This window comes from Bison bison, unplaced genomic scaffold (assembly GCF_000754665.1).
Source record: "Bison bison bison isolate TAMUID 2011002044 unplaced genomic scaffold, Bison_UMD1.0 scf7180017862979, whole genome shotgun sequence".
In the NCBI taxonomy this organism is placed as follows: Eukaryota; Metazoa; Chordata; class Mammalia; order Artiodactyla; family Bovidae; genus Bison; species Bison bison.
In genome coordinates this window covers 1,909,492-1,930,281 of record NW_011493551.1, presented here as the reverse complement: position 1 = coordinate 1,930,281, position 20,790 = coordinate 1,909,492, and the positions used below count along the sequence as shown (strand labels likewise).

General features: G+C 48.5%; 1 protein-coding gene across 1 annotated transcript in view; it reads left to right on the top strand.

The window, feature by feature from the left end:
• Positions 1–20,790, top strand: part of SLIT1 (slit homolog 1 (Drosophila)) — a 179,008-nt gene that overhangs the window by 15,218 nt on the left and 143,000 nt on the right. Inside the window, exons 4-6 of the mRNA XM_010833109.1 lie at positions 9,875–9,946; positions 12,145–12,216; positions 18,547–18,618. Of these exons, the coding sequence (XP_010831411.1) occupies positions 9,875–9,946; positions 12,145–12,216; positions 18,547–18,618 (216 nt within the window). The remainder of the gene's footprint in view (positions 1–9,874; positions 9,947–12,144; positions 12,217–18,546; positions 18,619–20,790) is intronic.

Sequence of the window (20,790 nt, the reverse complement as noted above, 5' to 3'; positions counted from 1 at the left end):
GAGACCAGCCAGTCTGTCTGAGGACGAGGGCCAAGGAACGCTCTGGGGCTGTGACTGGGGGTCACTGGCAAAGATGGGCAGAACGGTTTCCCGGGAGAAGTGGAAGGCGGAAGCAGATGGTGGGGAGCGAGTAGGTGGTGAGGCAGGCTGCAGGAGGAGAGAACAAGCGCAGGAGCTCTGCGGGAAGCCGCTCAGAGATGTTTGCAGAGAGGCTGGTGGATGGGAGTCCCGTTGCAGGGAGAGGGAGCAGGAGGCGACTGTGGAAAGGAGGCCGAGCCCTGGGGCGAGGGGGCGGGATGGACCTATGCCAGGTCAAAGAGCAGAGGTGGAGAGCATCAGGGAGGGAGTTGTGGTGGTGTTGGTGGTCACCATCCACAGCCCTTATTTTGTGCGGAGGCTCCGACCCAGATGCTTTACTCAGCGTCCACTTTCTCCTCATAGTCGTCCTCGGAGGAAGGCATTACAATCTTCCCTCAGTATCCCGAGGGACTAGTTCCAGTACATACACCCACCCACCACCACCAAGGTACCAAAATCCCCCACACTCAAGTCCCTTGTGTAAAATGGTATACCATCTGCATATCACCTATTCACATCCTCTCCTGTAGTTTAAATCATCTCTAGATTACTTATCATTCCTAATATGAGATAAATACTATATAGTGAAGTCGCTCAGTCGTGTCCAACTCTTTGCGACCCCATGAACTGTAGCCTATCAGGTTCCTCCGTCCATGGGATTTTCCAGGCAAGAGTGCTAGAGGGGATTGCCATTTCCTTCTCCAGGGGATCTTCCCGACCCAGGAATCGAACCCGGGTCTCCTGCATTGCAGGCAGACGTTTTACCATCTGAGCCACCAGGGAAGCCCCTATTGTAAATACAATGTAAATAACATTGCTTTTTGGAACTTTCTGTAATTTTTTTTTTGAATATTTTTGATCTGTGGTTGGTTGATTTTGTGGAGTTGGAACCCCAAGAAAAGGGGGAGAAAAGCCAGCTGTACTTAACCACAGCTTCGTAGATGTGAAGGTTCAGAGAGGTGGAGCCATCTGTCCTCGGTCAAACAGCCAGCTGATAAGAGGTGCTCTGAGACTCGAGGCTCTGAGATGTGTTCGTTTTTGTTTTGAACTTATTTATTTTTTTGGTTGTGTTGGGTCTTCATTGCTGGGTGCAGGCTTTCTCTAGCTGTGGCGAGTGGGGATCCCTCTTCATTGTGGTGTGTGAGCTTCTCTTGTTGCGGAGCACTGGCTCTAGGTCCACGGGCTTCAGCTGTTGCAGCTCTTGGGCTCAGTGGTTGTGGCACACAGGCTTAGTTATTCCACTGCATGTGGAATCTTTCTGGATCAGACTTTGAACCTGTGTCTCTTGCACTGGCGTCGGATTCTTATCCACTGTGCCATAAGGGAAATCCTGTATTTAATTTTTAAATTTGACAATTCATCTTGATAAAGCCTGGCTTTATTCATTCATTCATCAGACATTCATTTAGCACCTACAAAACCTCTGTCAGGGCTCAGCCCTAGGGCGTAAAGGGGCCAAGATTGATTTTTGCTTGCACGTGTTTACTGGCTGGAGCCAAGTTGCAAGCTGGCATGGGGAGGGGTGTCCAGCTGAGGGGCTGGGGAATGCTGGCAGTTGGTGTTGCAGGTGAAGGTCAGGGTCAGGGAGTTAGCTGGTGGGTACCCTCTCAGGGGCCTGGGGTGGGCAATGAGTGGAGAGGGGGCTTGCAGGTGCTGGACATGGAGGCTTGGTGGCTGGAAGTGGGGCCTGGCTCTAGGGTTGTGGTTTCGGGGCAGGCCACAGACCTGAGAATGGCATTGGCAAGAAGAAAATTGGACCTCAATAATGAAGGGACTGGGGTGCACTTTGGGCCTCAGAACAGAATACACCATTGAGTTGGGATTAGTTGCTGAGCCCTGATCACCTCCCACCCATTAGGGCAGCTACTATAAAAAACCAGGAAATGACAAGTGGCAGCGAGGATGTGGAGAAATTGGAGCCCTTTTGAGTTGTTTTTCGGAATGTAAAACAGGGCAATTGCTGTGGATAACAGTATGATGATTCCTAAGAAGTTAAACAAAGAATTACCATACAATCCAGCAAGTTCATGTCTGGGTATATACCCAAAAGAATTGAGAGCAGGGTCTCAAAGATATTTGTACACCCTTGTTCATAGCTGGATTATTCACAATAGGGTGGAAGCAACCCAAGTATCCACTGATGGATGAATAGATAAACAAAACCTGTAGACATGCAATGGAATATTATTCAGCCTTAAAAAGGAAGGAAATTCTGACATATGCTATGCCATGGATGAACCCTGAGGACATTGTGAAATAAGCCAGGTCTTCTTATCTGAGATACCCAGAGTAGTCAAATTCTCAGACAAAAGTGGTTGTCAGGAGCAGGGAGTTCGTGTTTAACAGGTGTACAGTTTCAGTTTCACTGAATGAAAAAGTTCTGGAGGTCTGTCGTACAACAGTGCAAATGTACTTAACATTACTGAACTGTGCACTTAAAAATGGTTAAATGACAAATCTTGTTATATGTATTTTATAGCAATTAAAGTTTAAAAAAAAACCCCCAAAACCCGGACCCTGGAGTCAGACATTCTAGGGTTCAAAGTCTTATGTTCTCAACCTACTTACCAGCTGGCTGATCTTGAGCCGTTACTTAAATGCTTTATGTCACAGCCAGGTGCTATTATGAGGCTTAAATGAGCCCCATGCTTGTGACAGCATAGATATCGCTAGTCCTCAAGCCAAGGAAACAAGATGGGAGTCCAGGAGTCTGGGCAGACCAGGATGTGTAGCAGATCAGCTCCGGTGCAGGGCCCCTGACTTCTCATCTTTGGGGTTTCTTGATTTGTTACATGGTGGAGAGCGGCCTCAGTCCTGGAGTTAGCGCCAGGCCTGTGGGCTCCACTGAGGGGGTGGAGGAGCCTCTGGGTCATGATCCACTGAGGCTTGAGGACTATGGGGAAGGCTGGGAGCTGATGGGAGTACATGCCAGGGCTTAGCTGCGATGTGTGGGCAGCAGCCAGGCTCCTTGGGCAGGATTGTTCTTCCGGCTTCTACTTAGTGAACACCTACTGTGTGCCAGGCACCCTCACAGGTGACGGCTTACAGATGTGGCCTCTGCCTCTCATAGCCTGTCAGGGGAGGCTGGCCGTTACCAAAAGACCTCGTATTAAACACACGTCTAGATCTGGAGGAGGAGCTAAGTGAGTGTCTTTGACATTTGAGTTGAGGCCTGTAGGACATGAGGGCTGAGCTAGCTGTGGGTGTTGGTGGGGAGAAGGAGAGCAAAGGCCCTGAGACAGAAGAGCTGGTTGTTGAAAGTGGAGGAGCAGGGCGGCTGAAGCCAGGGGGCTGGTATGTTTCTAACAAGTGGACTGAGGAAAAATCAGCCTTTTAACCTGTGGGCTATGGAATGGTTGTTGGTGAAACAGCAGTGTTCTCTGTGTGTAAAGCTTTCCTTGGTGGATGCCCATTTGGGGAGAGTATTTCATAATTAGTGTCAGTTTTCTTTTTCTTTTTTTTTGAGTCAAGGAGTTGAGAAACGTGGAAAACCCACCCAACCCAATGCTATTTGGAATATGTCAGTTTTAATGCAAATTTATTCTTGGATTCAAGAAATACTTACTGAGACATCTCTCAGGTATTGGGTGCATGTACTGTGTTAGGCCCTGGAGATACAATAAGGAGGAAAAACTGACCTCCTGTGTCCTCAGGGAGCTTATACCCTCATGGCAGGGGGGTAGAGACATCAGTCAAGGAACCCCCCAGATCCATGTAAAATTGCCCCTGATGGGGGCTGCAGAGCAGAGGGAGTGCCCTGTGGGCATGTGTGGGGAGCCTGGACCAATTGGGAGGATTTAGTTAGTCAATGAGGAAGGAGGGAGTGTGTAGGCAGAGGGAATGGCAAATTCAAAGGCCCTGCCATCCAAGGGCACCAATCGGAATACGGAACATGGGGGCAGCCACATGGGAGTTTGAAGTCCATGTTAAGGAGATTTTGTCTTGATTCCAAGAGCAATGGGGGTTCATTGAAGGGCTTAAGTGGGGAGTGACATGATCAGATTTGCATCTTGAAAAGGTCACTCTGGCTGTGGCCTGGAGAACAGATTGGAAGGGAGCCAGAGGGAATGAGGGGAGCCTGCTTGTGTGACCCTGGGCGCTCCTTGCAGCCCATCCACCCGCAGGTGGGGGTGGGGGGCCCCTCCGCTGCTGTGGGGGCAGCAGCTGGGCAGGGAAGTTCTTCCTTCCCTGGGTTCTCCCATTTGACTATACAGACACTCAGGGCTATGGATTTGGCCAGGGTAGGATTTCAAAGTAACTAAGGAATACAGTCCCCCAGCCTCGAGGCTTGTCTCATTCACAGAGTGTGTGTGTTCAGTTTTTGGAGACCTGGCAGGAAGGGAACTTAGAGGGCGCTGAGCCTCCTCATCACCACTGTAGATTTTGGCCCTTGATGGGGTAACCAGCGCCAGGAGTGGCGGTCCTCACCTCCACCCCCCCATCCCCGGCGCCGTGAGAAATGCTTGTGAAGTTCGAGGAGCCCCCAGAATACCCCAACAGGGGCCCAGGGTGTTTACTCTTGCAGCTTTAGGAAATCCAAGGGTTTCTTTTGGTTTATCACAAACACCCAGACGCTGGGGATCAGATTCTTGTTTCCTGAGAGGATTCAAGAAATCCTGGTGTGTTTTTGTTTTTTCCTTGGTAATTTTGCTTTAGAGGATTTTCTCCAAAATCTTTTACCACCGAGGTTTTCCTTTCAGGTTGAGACCACACAGGAACAGATGGGAATCAGGGCCATTTGCCACTGGAGTGTCTTTCCTCCTGGTGAGAAGGATCGGGGAGGAGGATGGATGCAGACTCAACTTTTGGAAGAGGGAAGACCGTCTCGGCATCTGCAGCATCTGAGGGTCTGCAGGGCAGGAGCAGCTGGCTCTTCCCTGCTCAGCGTGGTCCAGCTAGGCCAGCACCAGCCTTCTAGTGGGGCTATGGTCCTTGTGGGAAACAAAACAGCACCAACAGTCATAGTAAGAGTAATCACATCAGGCAATATTGATGTAGAGAGCATTTATGTTTGCCAGGCACTGCTCTTGGTGCTTTAGACGTAGTCAAGTCATTCATTTAAACCTCACCACATCTCTAAGAGGTGGGTGTTATCATTGTCTTCATTTTACAAATGGGGAACCTGAGGCACAGAGAAGTTGAACTTTGTGCCCAGGGTCACACAGCTAGAGATGGTAGAGCAGGAATTTGAAGCTGGATAATCTGGCTTTGAAGCCCGAGCTCTTAGCCACCTGACAGTGTGGCTTGGGTAGAGCCCATGGCCTTATCACAGGGCTCCAGGATGTCCTATCTAAGCTGTTCTCAGCTCTGTCCAAGGCACGGTTGCTCAAGGTGAGGGGTGGGATACACAAAATCCAGCAACGCAAGACCTTGTGATAAAGGGGAAAGAGCTGGACGTGCAGTGGCCTGGGTGTGGTTTGGTCCCAACCCCACTGCTTATGAGTTGCGTGGCACGGGGGAAATTTCGTCACCAATTTCTGCCTCAGTTTCCTTATCAACATGATTCATCTCGTAGGCTACTCTGTGTGGTGAGATGAAATGAAGTATGCTTAGAGGTGGCTCAGAGCCTGCACACAGAGGTGCCCAGTAGAGAGAAGTGCTGGATGTGGGCTCTGGTGGCAGGAACCTTGGGGAGCCCAGGGTAGCTCTGCGTCCTAACTTCTTCCTGAGAAGCGAGGCTGGGAATTGCCCTCAGAGAGGGCCCACCCCATTTGGCTACTCTGGATGCAAAGGTCTGAAGGTCACAGTAGTTACTCCGTTTTTTCCCAGGCGGCTTGCCGGGGAGGGGTCTCCATGGCAACACTCAAGACCACCTGTTATAGGAATCAGGCACTGGCGAAAAATGACCTCCTTGCCTCATTCCAGCAGCCTGTGCAGAGGGTTCCAGGGGAAGTGGCCTTGCCAGGTTGAAAACTCGATCCTGGTGGGCCGCCTGGTTGTGGGGAGAGAATGGGGACAGTGGAGGCCATTCTGTCAGGCTAAGTGGCCGTTATAACTTCTTAAGCTGCAGCCCGGGACCTGGAGCCCAATGAGAGCTGCGCCTGCCTCACAGGCTGTCTTCTTGAGGGCTCTCCCTTGAGAAGAGGCTCTCGGTTTAACTCTGGGTTAGAGAGCAAGGCTGATGGGGGAGGCCAGGAGCGGGTGGGCGGACCTCTGTCGACATTCTTGCCTGGAAGCCGCCAGCAGGACCTCCAGAGAGAAGGGCTGCGTTTGCTCTGCTGTCTGCACCATTGTCCTCCTCTGTCTGCCTGTCCCAGGTCTTTTCTGGAGTGGAGAAGGGGTGCAGGAAGTGAGGAGGAGAGGTTGGAGTCCATTGATGGCTGAGGAACGCACCCCAGAGTCTGCTCAGTGGAGCCTGGTGGCAAAGGCGAGGAGAGAGGCAGATAAATAAGAGCATCATCACCAGTCCCCTTCGACCCTCCTCCACAGTCTGCCTGCATATGGGAGTTCCATCCTCAGGGATTCTAAGCTCCATTTGGGTTCTGCCTTGTTCAGACACGTCTTAACATCTGTCTTTGCTTCATTTTGCTGTCTGTGAATTGAATAATTATTGTAGTCAATTGCTTGATGAACCATGGTTGCCATGAGAAGGAATGAGTGAATGATTGTAAAATTCAACAGATTTCTCATGACCTTTGGCTGAGTAATTCCGTTTCCAGGAACATATTCCTCCCAAATGCCCACTGAACTTTATGTGGTATCATTTATTATTGAACAATATCAAAACAGTCCATGTGTTCCAGTAACAAGGAATCAGGGCATGCCCCTTTACTTGATATATCCAATGAAGGGGATCCTTCATTTCGATCAAAATCATAAGTGAAGATTGAGCAGGGGATGACATTGTAGAAGATGTGTATACCATTTACGTCTCACTGTTGTATCTTTAGAACCTTGCAAAATGCTTTGCGAATAGCAAGTCTTCAAAAAATATTTGTCAAATTATCTCCACAATATAAAACTTGTATCCAAAGGCTTGAGAGAAAATATTCCAGAATATTAACAGGGGGTTCTTTCTGGGTGATGAGCTTATGTATGATTTGAATTTTTTCTTTATTCTTCAGGAAATTGGAAAAATTCAATAAAGTACACATATTGCTCTTATTTTTCAGTGCCATAACTTGCCTATTTTGTTGGCTTAAAAAAATATAGATCTCTTAAAAATTCAAACAAAATAGAAAAAAGAAATGTGGCAAATCACCCCCAGCAAACTCATTCTGTGCATCGACCTCTACTTATAGCCTGTGAGTTTTTACATAAGGGGGCTCAGGGCATGCAAGCTGTATTGAAACCCTTTTCCCAAGTGCTGCATCAAGGAGTCTTCCCTGGTCAACACAAAGGAATCTCTACCATTTTCAATGGCTGCATGGCATTCAGTTTCACAGAGGCACTGAAACTTAACGAAGTGCTGCTCTGTCGCCCTCCACTTAAATTTCATATTTTTGTGCTTATAATCAACGCTAACGTAACTTTATAATCAACAACCTTGAGGTTTGGGGTTCAGGGATGAAAGTTTCAACAGGACAGCCCAAAGGAGGGGACCAGGTTTCAGGACTTCAAGAAGACATTCTCATTGTTTGAAGCAGGGTCATGTTACAGAAGGAGCAGCAAAGAGAGGCTCAGAGGTGGCTGTTTCAGGGGAGAGTGTTTAGTTCAACAAAAAGAGTCCTTTACTTTCAAAAGAACCTGTCTTGAGTGGAGAAGGCATCCCTAGCATTTACAGCAGGAAGGGCTCTGTTACCTTGGACAGGCCTCAAGCCCCTTAGAGAGATCCTGTTAGAAAAGAGGTAAGGAGCAGGGAACAAGTTTTTCCAGCTGCTCTGAAGGATCAGGAGCCAGGCTCAGGGGAAGGGCAGAGACAGTGATGGGTTGAATGAATTACCAGCTTGTCAACCTGGGGAGAGACCCTGGCCTGGTGGGAGGAAGAAGGCTGGGCTCCAGGATCCGATGACCACGGGTTGGGATCCCTGCTCTTTCATCACCGGATGTGACCTCGTGAAGGTGCTGCACCTGAGACTCTCTTCTCATCTGTAAGACACAGTAACTGCCTTTCAGCGTCTTGTGAGGGTGCACACAAAGCCCAGCTCCTAGAGTGTGTGGAAACCAATATCACCTTGTTTTTGGTGGAAGCAACTCTAGAACATCACACTTCCAAAACACTTTTAGGAAAGGGAACTTGGTGTTTTTCAAAGTAGCTTGGACTTGGCTTGGGACAGTGGCTACAGCTGGAACCTTTGACCAAAGTTGGTAAATGAGGAGACTGGGCTGCAGGGAACTGTGTGTGTGTGTGTGTGTGTGTGTGTGTGTGTGTGTGTGTTTGCGTGTTTGGGGTGGGTGCTGTTGGGTTGTTGTTAAGTGTGTTGTGGACCATGATGATGGTGAGAAAGAGGAGGAGGCCGTGTGACTGGGAGCACGGGGCTGCACAGGAAGACAGGTCAGGTGTGAAGGTGACAGCTGGGTTTGGAGCTGGGCCTGAGTGAGAGTCCACTGTGTGTGGCTCCATGGACAAACTCTCTTAGGAGTGGAGTGCCTGATCCCTGGAGTGGCCTCCCTTTCCCAGGCTGGACCGGGTTCCCATGAAGAGGAATGGCCTGCAGAGGCTGAGTGAGCTTTCCTGGGAGGCTGGGTGAAAGGGGGAAGGAGGTGAGGCCAGTCGGCCTCTGGGGTGGGGTCCATGTCCAGGGTGCCCCGGGCGTGACTGGGAGGGCCGAGGGAGGAGCATGGCCTTGGGAGGGAGGAAGAGCTGGAGGCCAGGACGGCATGAGGGGAGGAGCCACTGAAGTCGTGGGATCGGGGCTCCCTGCCTGGGCCTTGTCCTCCTGTCCCCTCTGCAGGACTGGTCTCAAGCAGCTCCTGTCCGGAGTCACGCTGGCTCCCTGTCTGTCCTCTGCTTGCTTTCTCAGGCCCGCTTCAATCAGAACCCACCTTCCCCCAATCCTGCTTCCCATGGCTCCCAACCTTCAGCGTCTCCTCCCCTGATAGCCACACGTTCCGGATTTTCTCCTTCCCTGGAACGTTCGCTCCATCTCTCTTGCGGTGGCTCTGCCTTGTCTTTGGGGCCTCAGCTTGAGTCCCACTTTCTCAGCTCCTTTAGTGTCACGGCCCCCTCTGCTGTCTCCCGCTCTGACTATGGATGACTCATGGGAGCCAGGGCGGCCAGGTGATGGCAGTGGTACCCCCAAAGGGGCGCTTTCCACGTGTGGGCCACGCTTTTTACTTGTTTATGCCTTATTTTAATCCTGTGAGATAAACAGTTATTATCCCCGGTTTACAGATGAGGAAACTGAGGCTCAGTGGTGATTCTGCCTGAAGAGCCTCTCTAACTAATTTCCAAGTTCTTTCCTGTGTGAATGTCTTGTCTTTTCAATGAGACTGAGCTATTTCAAGGCAAAAGCCATGATTTGGTGTTCTGGAGCACTCCCAGTAGTGAGCCTGGCCCCTAAGTGTTCCTGTTGGTTGAACATCTGCTGCAAAGAGGTCTTAGTTTATTTTTAAAAATTTTTTATTTATTTTTTATTTTTTGGCTGCACTACTCAGCATGAGGGACCTTAGTTCCCTGACCAGGGATTGAACCCATGCCCTCAGCAGTGGAAATGCAGACTCCTAGCCACTAGACCACCAGGGGAGCCCCCAGCTTGCTAGGACAACATAGACTTGGGGTCCTGGAGCTTGGCTGGAAGCACTCAGTCTCATTGGTGAGATGACTGAGCCACGTGGAGAGGAGCCTGGAGCTAAGCGCCGGCCTGAGGCCCACGACGGGCAGCTCACCATCTCCCTCTCTCCTCTCCTCCACCAGGGAACTCAATGGCAACAACATCACTCGGATCCACAAGAACGACTTCGCGGGACTCAAGCAGCTGCGGGTGCTGTGAGTATGAGATGCCGCCCCTTGTAACCTTCCTCCTGCCCTCCCCGCTCAGTAGTGGTCTCATGGTAGAGCCATGACTGTGGATCCTAGGGCTGTAGGCCAGCGGGGCCCCTACCCTGCGTAGTCAGTCTTGGGGTGACGTGAGCAGTAGGTCGAGGTGCTGCTAAGTCCTGACCCACAGTGGCCACTGCCTCACACATAACTGAGAAAACTGGGTGTGGAGCGGGTACCAGTGGCCCCTGCCTGGCAGAGCCTGGGCAGATGGGTCTGCCTTGTCCATTGGCTGGCTGCTGGGGTGAGGGAAGACCAGGTCTGCTCAAGCTGCCATAGCAAAAGGCCACAGACTGGGTGGTTAAACAACAAAAATTAATTTTCTCACAGTTCTGGGGGCTAGAAGTCTAAGGCCAGGATGCCATCGGGGTTGGTTTGGGGAGGCCTCTGCTCCTGGCCACCTTCTTGCTGTGTCCTCAAGTGGCCTTTCCTATGTGTGTGCACAGGGATATCCCTGTGTCTCTTCTTATGAAGATACCAGTCCTGTCAGACTAGGGCCCCACCCTTAAGACCTCATTTAGCCTTAATTCTGTACCTGAAGGCCTTACCTCTAAACAGAATCCCAAGAACTTTCGTGTATGAATTCTGGGGAGGAGAATAGCCTGATGCAGTCTATAACAGTCTCCACAGCTCTTTTGAACTTGTGCCCCAGAAAGACTTCCCAGCGAGGCCACAGACCCCTTGATTTGAGGAGGAGGTTATGGGGGGCAGTTGAGGACGGAGGTTACCCCTTCAGGTGCCTGGCAGTGGCAGACATTGGAGGTGGCAGGTATGGCTTTGTTGGGCTTGGCCACCAGCCAGCAAAGGAGTTACCCATGGCACCTGCCTTGTCAGGCTGGGCAGGGATGAGGAGTGAGGGGAAGGGGTGGATCCCTTCATGTCTCCTGCTCTGAATGTCTCAGCCTACAAACTCAGGTGTGCAGGGAAGAACTGCAGTTCTCTATTTTCTCTACTTCAACTCAGTTTCTACTTTGAGCCAGTTTCAACACCCCACCTGGCTGGCAAGGAAATTCATTATTGTCCTAGGGTCCCTCATTCCTTACTCCCTGGGTAATTCAGGGGTCCTGGGCCCTAGCTCTTTCAGAGCGATTGACTTTGTGGCTCGGAAGATCCTTGGAGGAGCTGATGAGCCTGTGGTTGATCCTCTCTGGGATCATAGCTGTCCATCACTGTGGAAGGGGTTTCTGATTCTCCAGAACCCCTGACTCTGACCCCTTCCCAGGTTCCAGGAAACTCCTCTGAGTCTGGGGAAGCCCCCTTTCCATCTTGGTGTTACCCCACCCCCCCCACCCAATCCCCAGACTCCAGCGTAACCTCCTCAACAGCCCAGGTGTTTGGACACAAAGCAGAGGAAGATAAGAGTTCAGTAGCAGTTTCTGCCCCCTGCCCTGCCCCAAACCTCATCTGAGGCCCTTGTGGGCATTTTTCCCCATAAGCCACCTGCTTGAGGGGAAGGAGGGGAAAACATGGGAGAAAGACATACTCAATGAGCTCAGAAATTACTGTGCAGCAAGTGATCTGCTGGTGAAAAATGCTGCCCTGTCAGCCAGATGCTCTGGGTTTCAGGGAGCGTTGGCGGTGAGGAGGGGCAGAGTTCCCCCGAGCCAGGTGGTTCAGTTGGCAGCAGATGTGGCCAGGCAGAGTGGGGGCGCTGGCAGAGGGGGTGTCGTCTGCCAACTGCAGAGTGTGTTTGTTGCATGTGTGGGCTGTGCCCAGTTGGCACAAGCTCCCTTCCCCCCACTACTGATTGGTTCCCCTGCTCTGCCCCATGGATGTGTGCCCTCTGGGCCGGAGAAGGGCGTGTGCACCAGGAGTGCAGAGCTAGCCCCTGCTGTCTGGACGCCGGCTTCCCCGAGCTTGCCTTTGGAGCAATGGCCTAATGCTCTGTTCCCCATGGCCTTTTGCCATGCTAACAGCTTCAGAGGGTCAGTACTGGTCAGGGCTGGAAGCACAAATTGCTGTCGGGGCTGAGTGTGCTGAGGAGCCAGTGTTGGAAATTTGCTAAGCTGGGAAGAAGTGTTAACTCAGGTCAGGGCTCGGGAGTGTGTAGTCTCGGGCACTGCTCCTGTTTCACTCCCTCGTGCCAGCTGTTTCTAGGAGTCCTTGTCCACTATCCTGGAGCTGTCCTTGTCTCTTTGCTTCCCCAGGCAGCTGATGGAGAACCAGATTGGAGTGGTGGAACGGGGGGCTTTTGATGACATGAAGGAGCTGGAGCGGCTGTGAGTATCCATGGGTGCTGGCTCAGGAAGGCGGTGGGGGCTGGCAGAGGGGACTGAAGCAAGTTGAGCCTTCTGGGAGGAGCCACTGCTGCACACCCAGCCTGCTTCCTGCCTGCAGGGGGCTAGGGGCAGCGGCAGCGTGGAAGGGGTTGCAGCGTCATCATGAGATGATGGCAAAGACAAGCTGGAGAGGTCCCCACCCCACATTCTAAGCACAGCGATCTCTGCTGTTTTTCCCTGAAAATACATTATGGCAAAAAATCCACACAGTGCAGAGGAAGCGAAATTCCTCCCTATAATCTTATACCCAAGACGTAACCAGTCATTGATTTGTGTGGCTTTAAAGGAAGCACTGGTGCCCAAGGGATCAACTGCAGGGATGTCCCAGGAGCAGTGTCTGGGGTGCTTGGGGCTACAGCACAGAATTGAAGGTGGTATTCTCTGATTTGCATCCTTTGTTCCTTTGGGGACTTTTGAGTTTGAAAATAGTTCTTGATCAATTTTTGCATTTCAGATTGGCAATAATGAGAAAAAAAAGGAATGTGGTATGGGTGAGGTGGGGTTGGCCACTGGCCTCGTTTTTCTGCTTTGGTTTGGCTGCAGGTGTCAAGAGTTCATGCCTTTTGAATCAGAAAGTCCATTTTATTTTAAGGAAATAATCAGAAACAGAACTGAAAATATGTATATCAGGGTATTCACTGCACATTAGTTAAATATAATAAAAGTTGGAAACAGCCATTCTGGTGGAGATGTAAGGTATAAAACCACATTTTTGAAGAACTGTTAAGGCCATAGGAATGTGTCCACACTTAATATAATGTTAAGTGGGAAAGGGAGGAAGTGACTTTTGTTTAAATGAAATCAACTTGTATGTCTGCAGAATACAAGAGGAAGAAAACAATTGAGATTGTTAGCTCTCATTACTTTGAGTGGTGGAATAACAGCTAACTTTAATTTTATTCTTTGTGCTTTCTTTTTTTGTGGATTTTTCCCCCCAGTGAGTTTATGATGATAATTATAGCTTTTATCGATTGCCTTACTCTATGCCAGGCACCAAGATAAATACTTTGTCCTCCAATATTTCATTTAATCCTTAAAACAACACTGTGGTCAGCGGTGTCATTCAGATGAGAAGCGGAGGTGCACAAAAGTTAAGGCACTTGCCTTATTAAATGATTATTAAGTGATTAAATGCAGAAGAGGGGATTAGAATCCAGATCATTTTGCCGCCAAAGCCTGAGCGCTTAATGGCTGTAATCTAACACCTCACTTTCCTCTTTTACTTCAAAGAAAATTAGGTATTAAGTAAATGGAAAGAAGATGATTGTCTCATTGCTTTCCTGTAGCCTGGAGAAAAACCAAGCTGAACTTTTTCTTATCCGGGTCTAAAACTGAGCCATAAGGAACCCAGAGCTACAACAGATATTTCGTCCCTTGTTTATTTTCTTTCCAAGGCTCAGAGCAAAAGACATGCTCACGACCTCTCTGTGGGGTGATTTGGTCCTTACGCATTTCAGCTCTGGCTCCGGGGCTGCCATGGCCTGCGGGAAGAGAAGAGGTGGGCAGGAATGTAGCCAGGACTGGTGGCCCTCGCCACACCTGCTGCTGACACCCAAGCGTGGGCGGGATCCTCTTTTTTGAGTCATGACATGTAGCTGGAGACTTTTGTCCCTTCTCTCCTTTTCCTATTCTTTTTTCCTGGGTGAGTCACCAGCAGCTGCATGGCAGACTGTTCCTGTGGTATGTGACAGCTCTGTCCCCGGGGAGTCCAGTGCCGGCTGTGGATGGCCCACACCCTCTCCTCTGACTTGTTGGAGACCAGTGATGGATCAGTTAATCATAAAAGCTGGATAAAGTAGGGAGTCATAGAAACTATCCATTTGATGTGAAAACTTATGTGCATTTGCTGACCTGGCTCCGTGTTTTTTTTCTTTCTTTCAATTTTTGCCAATGTCTTACTTTTTAGGTTCTTTAAGGCAGAGTGAGATTTTTAGAGGGCCCTTGGAAGCAATCTGGCTGGGAAATTGTGCATTTCTTTTATGACCTCCCCCTGCCACCCCCCAGTCTTTTACCCAACAACTCTTTAATTAGCATCTTTCGTTATAGTGATTCTTTCCAAGGCAGCCAACCAGCTTTTCTAGAGATGACTCTCTTTTCACACTAGTGTTTCATTCATCAATGTAATCATTATTCATATATATAATTATAAGTATCTCTGGCATAAGCAGGTTTGGGAACAGACATGATTGGTTCTTTTAAGTAGTTACAGACTTGAGCCCAGAAGCAGACGCAGGTGGTACTGCCGGCCGTGAGGATGGTGGGTCACTGGGCTTGGTTGTTTGATGTTGAAGGGGGCAGAGCACTCAGTCACTCCGAGTGGGCTGAGGGGGAGGAGCACGTGTAATGTGGAGTGGGAGCCACGGAAACTTCTCCCACTCGGTGGTGACTTGGGGGAGTCATTCACATCCCACTCCCCTCAGCTATCAAAGAGACAGCTCAGCCAGGCCTACAAACATATCTTCAGAACCTGAGAGCCCAGCCACGTGGTGAGATGACGATGGTCAAACTTTCTCCGGGGTCATTTCGGGGAGGAGATGGGAGGTTATGTGCATGCTTTGTACTCGAAAGAGAGAAAGTCAGCTTTCCCTTCTGCCTCCCCTCCGATGCTGAGGTACTGCCTACAGTGCATTTATCCCAGTGCCAGGCACGAATGAGGCCAGTCGGGGCCTTACTACCCCTGCCATTTTTCTTAGCTTTCTGCAGGTCACTCCACATGCTGGGTCTCTCCTTTGGTGTCCTTTGATTTTCCACTTTAGCAGTTGAATGTCTTTTCCTTTTAAGTGTTTTTCAGAAACTGAAGCCAGGGAAGTGAGAAAGTCTTAGGGGAAAACAAAACAAAACCCAGTGATTACCATGCAGTGTAAATATAGGATTAATTTATTGGATGAGCTTAAGGAAATTGGAGCGATCTGGTATCTACTCCTGTTGCTTTAAGGATTACATTGGTGGTCCTTTATTCCCCCCAAGGCAATGATGTGTTTCCCGAGGAGCCTGACCTTTAAAGTAAACTTCTTCCAGCTGGTCTAAGATTGTAACTCTAACTGTCCTGTGTTGGAAAATGGTACCTTTCTCACATGTCAGATGAAAGGTGACCTCCTAGGAGGTAACCACAGACCAACGAGACTCAGCTCGTCAAATTATATTTCCTCCTCCCTCCCAGCAGAAGAAAGCTTTTGCCCAGTTACTTTATCATCCTCTAGAGCTGTTAAAGGAGATGGTTGTGGGAAATTCAAAATATATGGTAGACTAGGGGCTCCCTGGTGGCTCAGTGCTAAAGAATCGACCTGCCAATGCAGGAGATGCAAGAGACTCTGGTTTGATCCCTGGGTCAGGAAGATCCCCTGGAAGAGGGAATGTCAACCCATTCCAGTATTCTTGCCTGGAAAATCCCATGGACAGAGGACCCTGGTGGGCTACAGTCCGTGGGGTTGAAGAGTCAGACATGACTGAGCACCCACACACAGTAGACTGCAGTGCTTCTCAGACTTGATGTGCACTCAGAGCCCTTGGGGATCTGGTTGAGATGCAGAGCCCGAATCAACAGGTCTGGGGTAGCCTGGGACACGCCTCTCTCACCAGCTTCCTAGGTGATGCTCCTGCAAGGTGGTCCACAGACATGGTGTGAGTGCCAAGGTTTTGTACTTTGTAAGTGTCATTCCCCCCACCTCCCACAGGCCCTGCTGTTGGGCAGGAATCCTGCACTCCAGTGTCAGAGAATTGGTTACCGAAGGTGTCAAGATGAGTCAGGTTAAACTTCACTGCCTTCCTCAGACAAGTCTGAATTTTTTCTGCATTGTCTGTAAGGCCACATTCCAGAACCAAACTTCTTACTCCTGCCTATGTCTATAGTACTAAATAATCTTCCAGCTATAGAAGAATTAGAAACGATGGACATACTAAAAGTAACATAATTAAAAATAGATTTGTCATTCTCTATTGTCTGGCATGGAAAAGAAAGCGAAAGTGTGAAAGTGTTAGTCACTCAGTTGTGTCTAACTCGTCTCTTTGCGACCCCATGGACTATAGCCAGCCAGGCTCCTCTGTCCATGGAGTTCTCCAGGAATACTTGAGTGGGTAGCTACTTCATTCTCCAAGGGATCTTCCTGACCAAGGAATCGAACCCGGGTCTCCTGTTTTGCAGGCAGATTCTTTTTTTTTTTAAATTAATTAATTTATTTTAATTGGAGACTAATTACTTTACAATACTGTAGTGGTTTTTGCCATACATTGACATGAATCAGCCATGGGTTTATATGTGTTCCCCATCCTGAACCCCCCCTTCCACCTCCCTCCCTATCCTATCCCTCAGGGTCATCCCAGTGCACCAGCCCTGAGCACCCTGTCTCATGTATTGAACCTGGACTGGTGATCTTTTTCACATATGATAATAAACATGTTTCAATCCTATTCTCTCAAATCATCCCACCCTTGCCTTCTCCCACAGAGTCCAAAAGACTGTTCTATACGTCTGTGTCTCTTTTGCTGTCTCTCATATAGGGTCATCGTTACCATCTTTCTAAATTCCATATATATGCATTAATATACTGTATTGGTGTTTTTCTTTCTGACTTACTTCACTCTGTATAATAGGCTTCAGTTTCATCCACTTCATTAGAACTGATTCAAATGCATTCTTTTTAATGGCTGAGTAATACTCCATTGTATATATGTACCACAGATTTCTTATCCATTTGTTTGCCGATGGATATCTAGGTTGCTTTCATGTCCTGGATATTATAAACAGTGCTGTGATGAACATTGGGGTACGCGTGTCTCTTTCAATTCTGGTTTCCTCAGTGTGTACGCCCAGGAGTGGGATTGATGGCAGTTCTATTTCCAGTTTTTTAAGGAATCTCCACACTGTTCTCCATAGTGGCTGTACTAGTTTGCATTCCCACCAACAGTGTAAGAGGGTTCCCTTTTCTCCACACCCTCTCCAGCATTTATTGCTTGTAGACTTTTGGATACCAGCCATTCTGACTGGCATGAAATGGTACCTCATTGTGGTTTTGATTTGCGTTTTTCTGATAATGAGTGATGTTGAGTATCTTTTCATATGTTTGTTAGCCATCTGTATGTCTTCTTTGGAGAAATGTCTGTTTAGTTCTTTGGCCCATTTTTTGATTGGGTCGTTTAGTTTTCTGGAATTGAGCTGCAGGAGTTGCTTGTATATTTTTGAGGTTAATTCTTTGTCAGTTGCTTCATTTGCTATTATTTTCTCCCATTCTGAAGGCTGTCTTTTCACCTTGCTTATAGTTTCCTTCGTTGTGCCAAAGCTTTTAAATTTAATTAGGTCCCATATTTTTTTTTTTTTCTTATTTCCATTACTCTAGAAGGTGGGTCATAGAGGATCCTGCTGTGATTTATGTCAGAGAGTGTTTTGCCTATGTTTTCCTCTAGGAGTTTTATAGTTTCTGATCTTACATTTAGATCTTTAATCCATTTTGAGTTTATTTTTGTGTATGGTGTTAGAAAGTGTTCTAGTTTCATTCTTTTACAAGTGGTTGACCAATTTTCCCAGTACCACTTGTTAAAGAGTTGTCTTTTCTCCATTGTATATTCTTGTGCAGGCAGATTCTTTACAGTCTGAGCCACCAGGGAAGCCTGTCTGGCATGGAAAGACATCTGCAAATTGTTGAGTAAGAAAAATTCAGGTGGCTTAATGCTTTCTCTTCTACTATTTGAGGCTTTACAAAAATATTAAGCATGCATTTTCATAAATAATTTAAAAATCTATAATGATATTTTCAATTTGAAAAAAATACCTAAAGCAATAAAACTGTTGAATCATCCTTGGGCCAAATGTGAATGAAAGCAATAAAGAATCAGAACCCTGTGGTCAGTCCTATCCCATTAGGGTATATCTCACATTTCAAGAGTAGTCAGGTATCCAGTTCACAAACAGATAACATTTGAATCAGTCCCTGATACAGGGACTTAGAAATCTAAAGTGAAGATAATGATGGGCATGGATGGAATAATGGAAGGAAAGATGCTCTTTTTACTGACTGCACAGGACATGTCAGGTCCTCCACTGAGGGGCTTTCAGATGTTCTATTCTTATCCTCCCCAATGTTGGATGGTGGATTTCCCACTTTACAGATGAAGAAACTGAGGCTCAGAGAAGGTGACTCCCTGGGGTTACACAGTGACACATTAGGATTTGAACGCTGGGCCCTCTGACTCTGAATCCTGTGCTTCTTGAAAAGTCGTTTGGGTTTCCTGGACAGCTTGGCCACTTCCAACCTCTCCTCTCTTCTCTTTTTTTAGACGACTCAACCGGAACCTGTTGCACACGTTACCAGAGCTGCTGTTCCAGAATAACCAGGCTCTGTCGAGGCTGTGAGTGACGCTCCATGGATGAAAGCTCTCTCTGTGGTCTTATCCCGTGCCCTGTTGGGGGTGGGGGAGCAGTGTGTGGTCAGTGGAGCCTGGACATTCCCATGACCGTGACTCCCACACTCCTCACCTGGCAGGCATCATCCGGGTGATCTAAGGCCATCTTTCTGCAGTGGTTTTAGGGACATTTCTCTGTGGCAAGCACTAGATAGAATTGGTAGTCTGTCCAGTTCTGTGTGCTGCCCCTGGCAGTGTGGTGTGGTGATGTTCTTGGGGTGGGCACACTTGCCAGTCGTGATGCCAGACTTTATAGGGAGGACAGTTCTCACGCATCTCTTGCTGCCTTTGATAACCTGCCTTGGGTGGAAGGTTTATTCATTCAAATAAGCCCTTCTTGGATCTATTTTCAACTCAGAGTAATGAGGTCTGCCAGCTTGTTAAAAGCATGAAGTCATGCTTTTATTTGTTGTAAATGTGTTTCTTTCAAGTTTAAAATGTAGTGGCCAATTCTGTGGCTCCATGATTTACCAGATATGTCTGTAATTGTTCTCCTGTACAATTGTGGGATCTTGGGTTGGACAGGACCTTAGAGATTACCTAAGGAATCTCTTCTGCAGCCTCTTAGTGTATGTATAGTCTTTTAATCTTTGCTTGGCTACTTCCAGTGGGGAGTTCATCACCTCCTCGGGCAGCCAATTCCATTGTCAGACACATCTGCATATTAGAAACATTTTCTTAACTTTGAACCCTAAATAGGTTTTTAATAATTTTTGATTTTTCTAGCTTTGCTTTCTGTAAGTACCTAGAACAATCAAGGACAGTACTTTTGTTCAATTTTGAGGAGTTTTCAGGTTTTTTAATTTTGAGTTGGGAGGTTTAGTTATCATTAACAAACCTGAAAAACCATTGGTTTGGACTTTCTGTGTGCCCAGCAGAGCACTGTGTGAGATACTGGGCTGCTGGTTCTTCCCTGAAGAAGCTTATAGGACCCCATGTGGGTGGTGGTGCATGTAAGTCTGGAGATGCAATGGGTAAGACAAGGGGTGGAGGCTGGGTGGGGTCGGCACCATGGGGCTGCAGAGTGCTGAGAGGTGTGCCTGTGGAGCCTGGAGCTTGATCTCTCTTCTCTGATTAAATATGGCTAGTTCTTTCCACCTCTGTCCTGATTGCCGCTCCTTGGTAAGCCCGGTGGTCTGAAGGCAGCCACAGAATTTCTCATGGATCCTGCTTTCGAGGTTTTGTTTTAGGGTGGAGCTCTAACTTTCAGTTCTGTCCCTTTCAGTTCTGTCTCTCTGGTCACTTCCTGTTTCCTTCTTCTGACCTGGAGGTCTCTCCACAGAGGTGGAGACGATCTCTCAGTGAGGATCTCTTCTGCTGGCCTTTGCCACCCTTGGGCTTGAGCTAGGCCTTCTCTGTCAGCCCCCCTATAACTGGTAGGCTGGCCCTTTGGTGCCAGGCACATCCAGGGTGGTTTGACTTTTCTTTCCTTCATGGCTGAAGGCACAAGATCCTTCCCAGCAGCCTAGGCAACCCCTTAGCCTGGGGGCCAGCTCTTGCACACAAGGTCCATGCTGCTACTGGTCCCTGGTGGGCAGCTGGCCTTGTCCTGACTGAGCCCCAGCAGCTCTCGTTTTCTCTTGTTCTGTCCTTTCTCCAAGCTGCCTCTTATGGGAGTTATCACAACTTTCAGTTTAATTCAGTCGCTCAGTCGAGTCCAACTCTTTTCGACCCCATGAATTGCAGCACGCCAGACCTCCCTGTCATCACCAAATTCCCGGAGTTTACCCAAACTCATGTCCATCGAGTTGGTGATGCCATCCAGCCATCTCATCTTCTATCGTCCCCTTCTCCTCCTACCCCAATCCCTCCCAGCATCAGAGTCTTTTCCAATGAGTCAACTCTTTGCATGAGGTGGCCAAAGTATTGGAGTTTCAGCTTCAACATCAGTTGTTCCAATGAACACCCAGGACTGATCTCCTTTAGGATGGACTGGTTGGACCTCCTTGCAGTCCAAGGGACTCTCAAGAGTCTTCTCCAACACCACAGTTCAAAAGCATCAATTCTTCGGCACTCAGCTTTCTTCACAGTCCAACTCTCACATCCACACATGACCACTGGAAAAACCATAGCCTTGACTAGATGGACCTTTGTTGGCAAAGTAATGTCTCTGCTTTT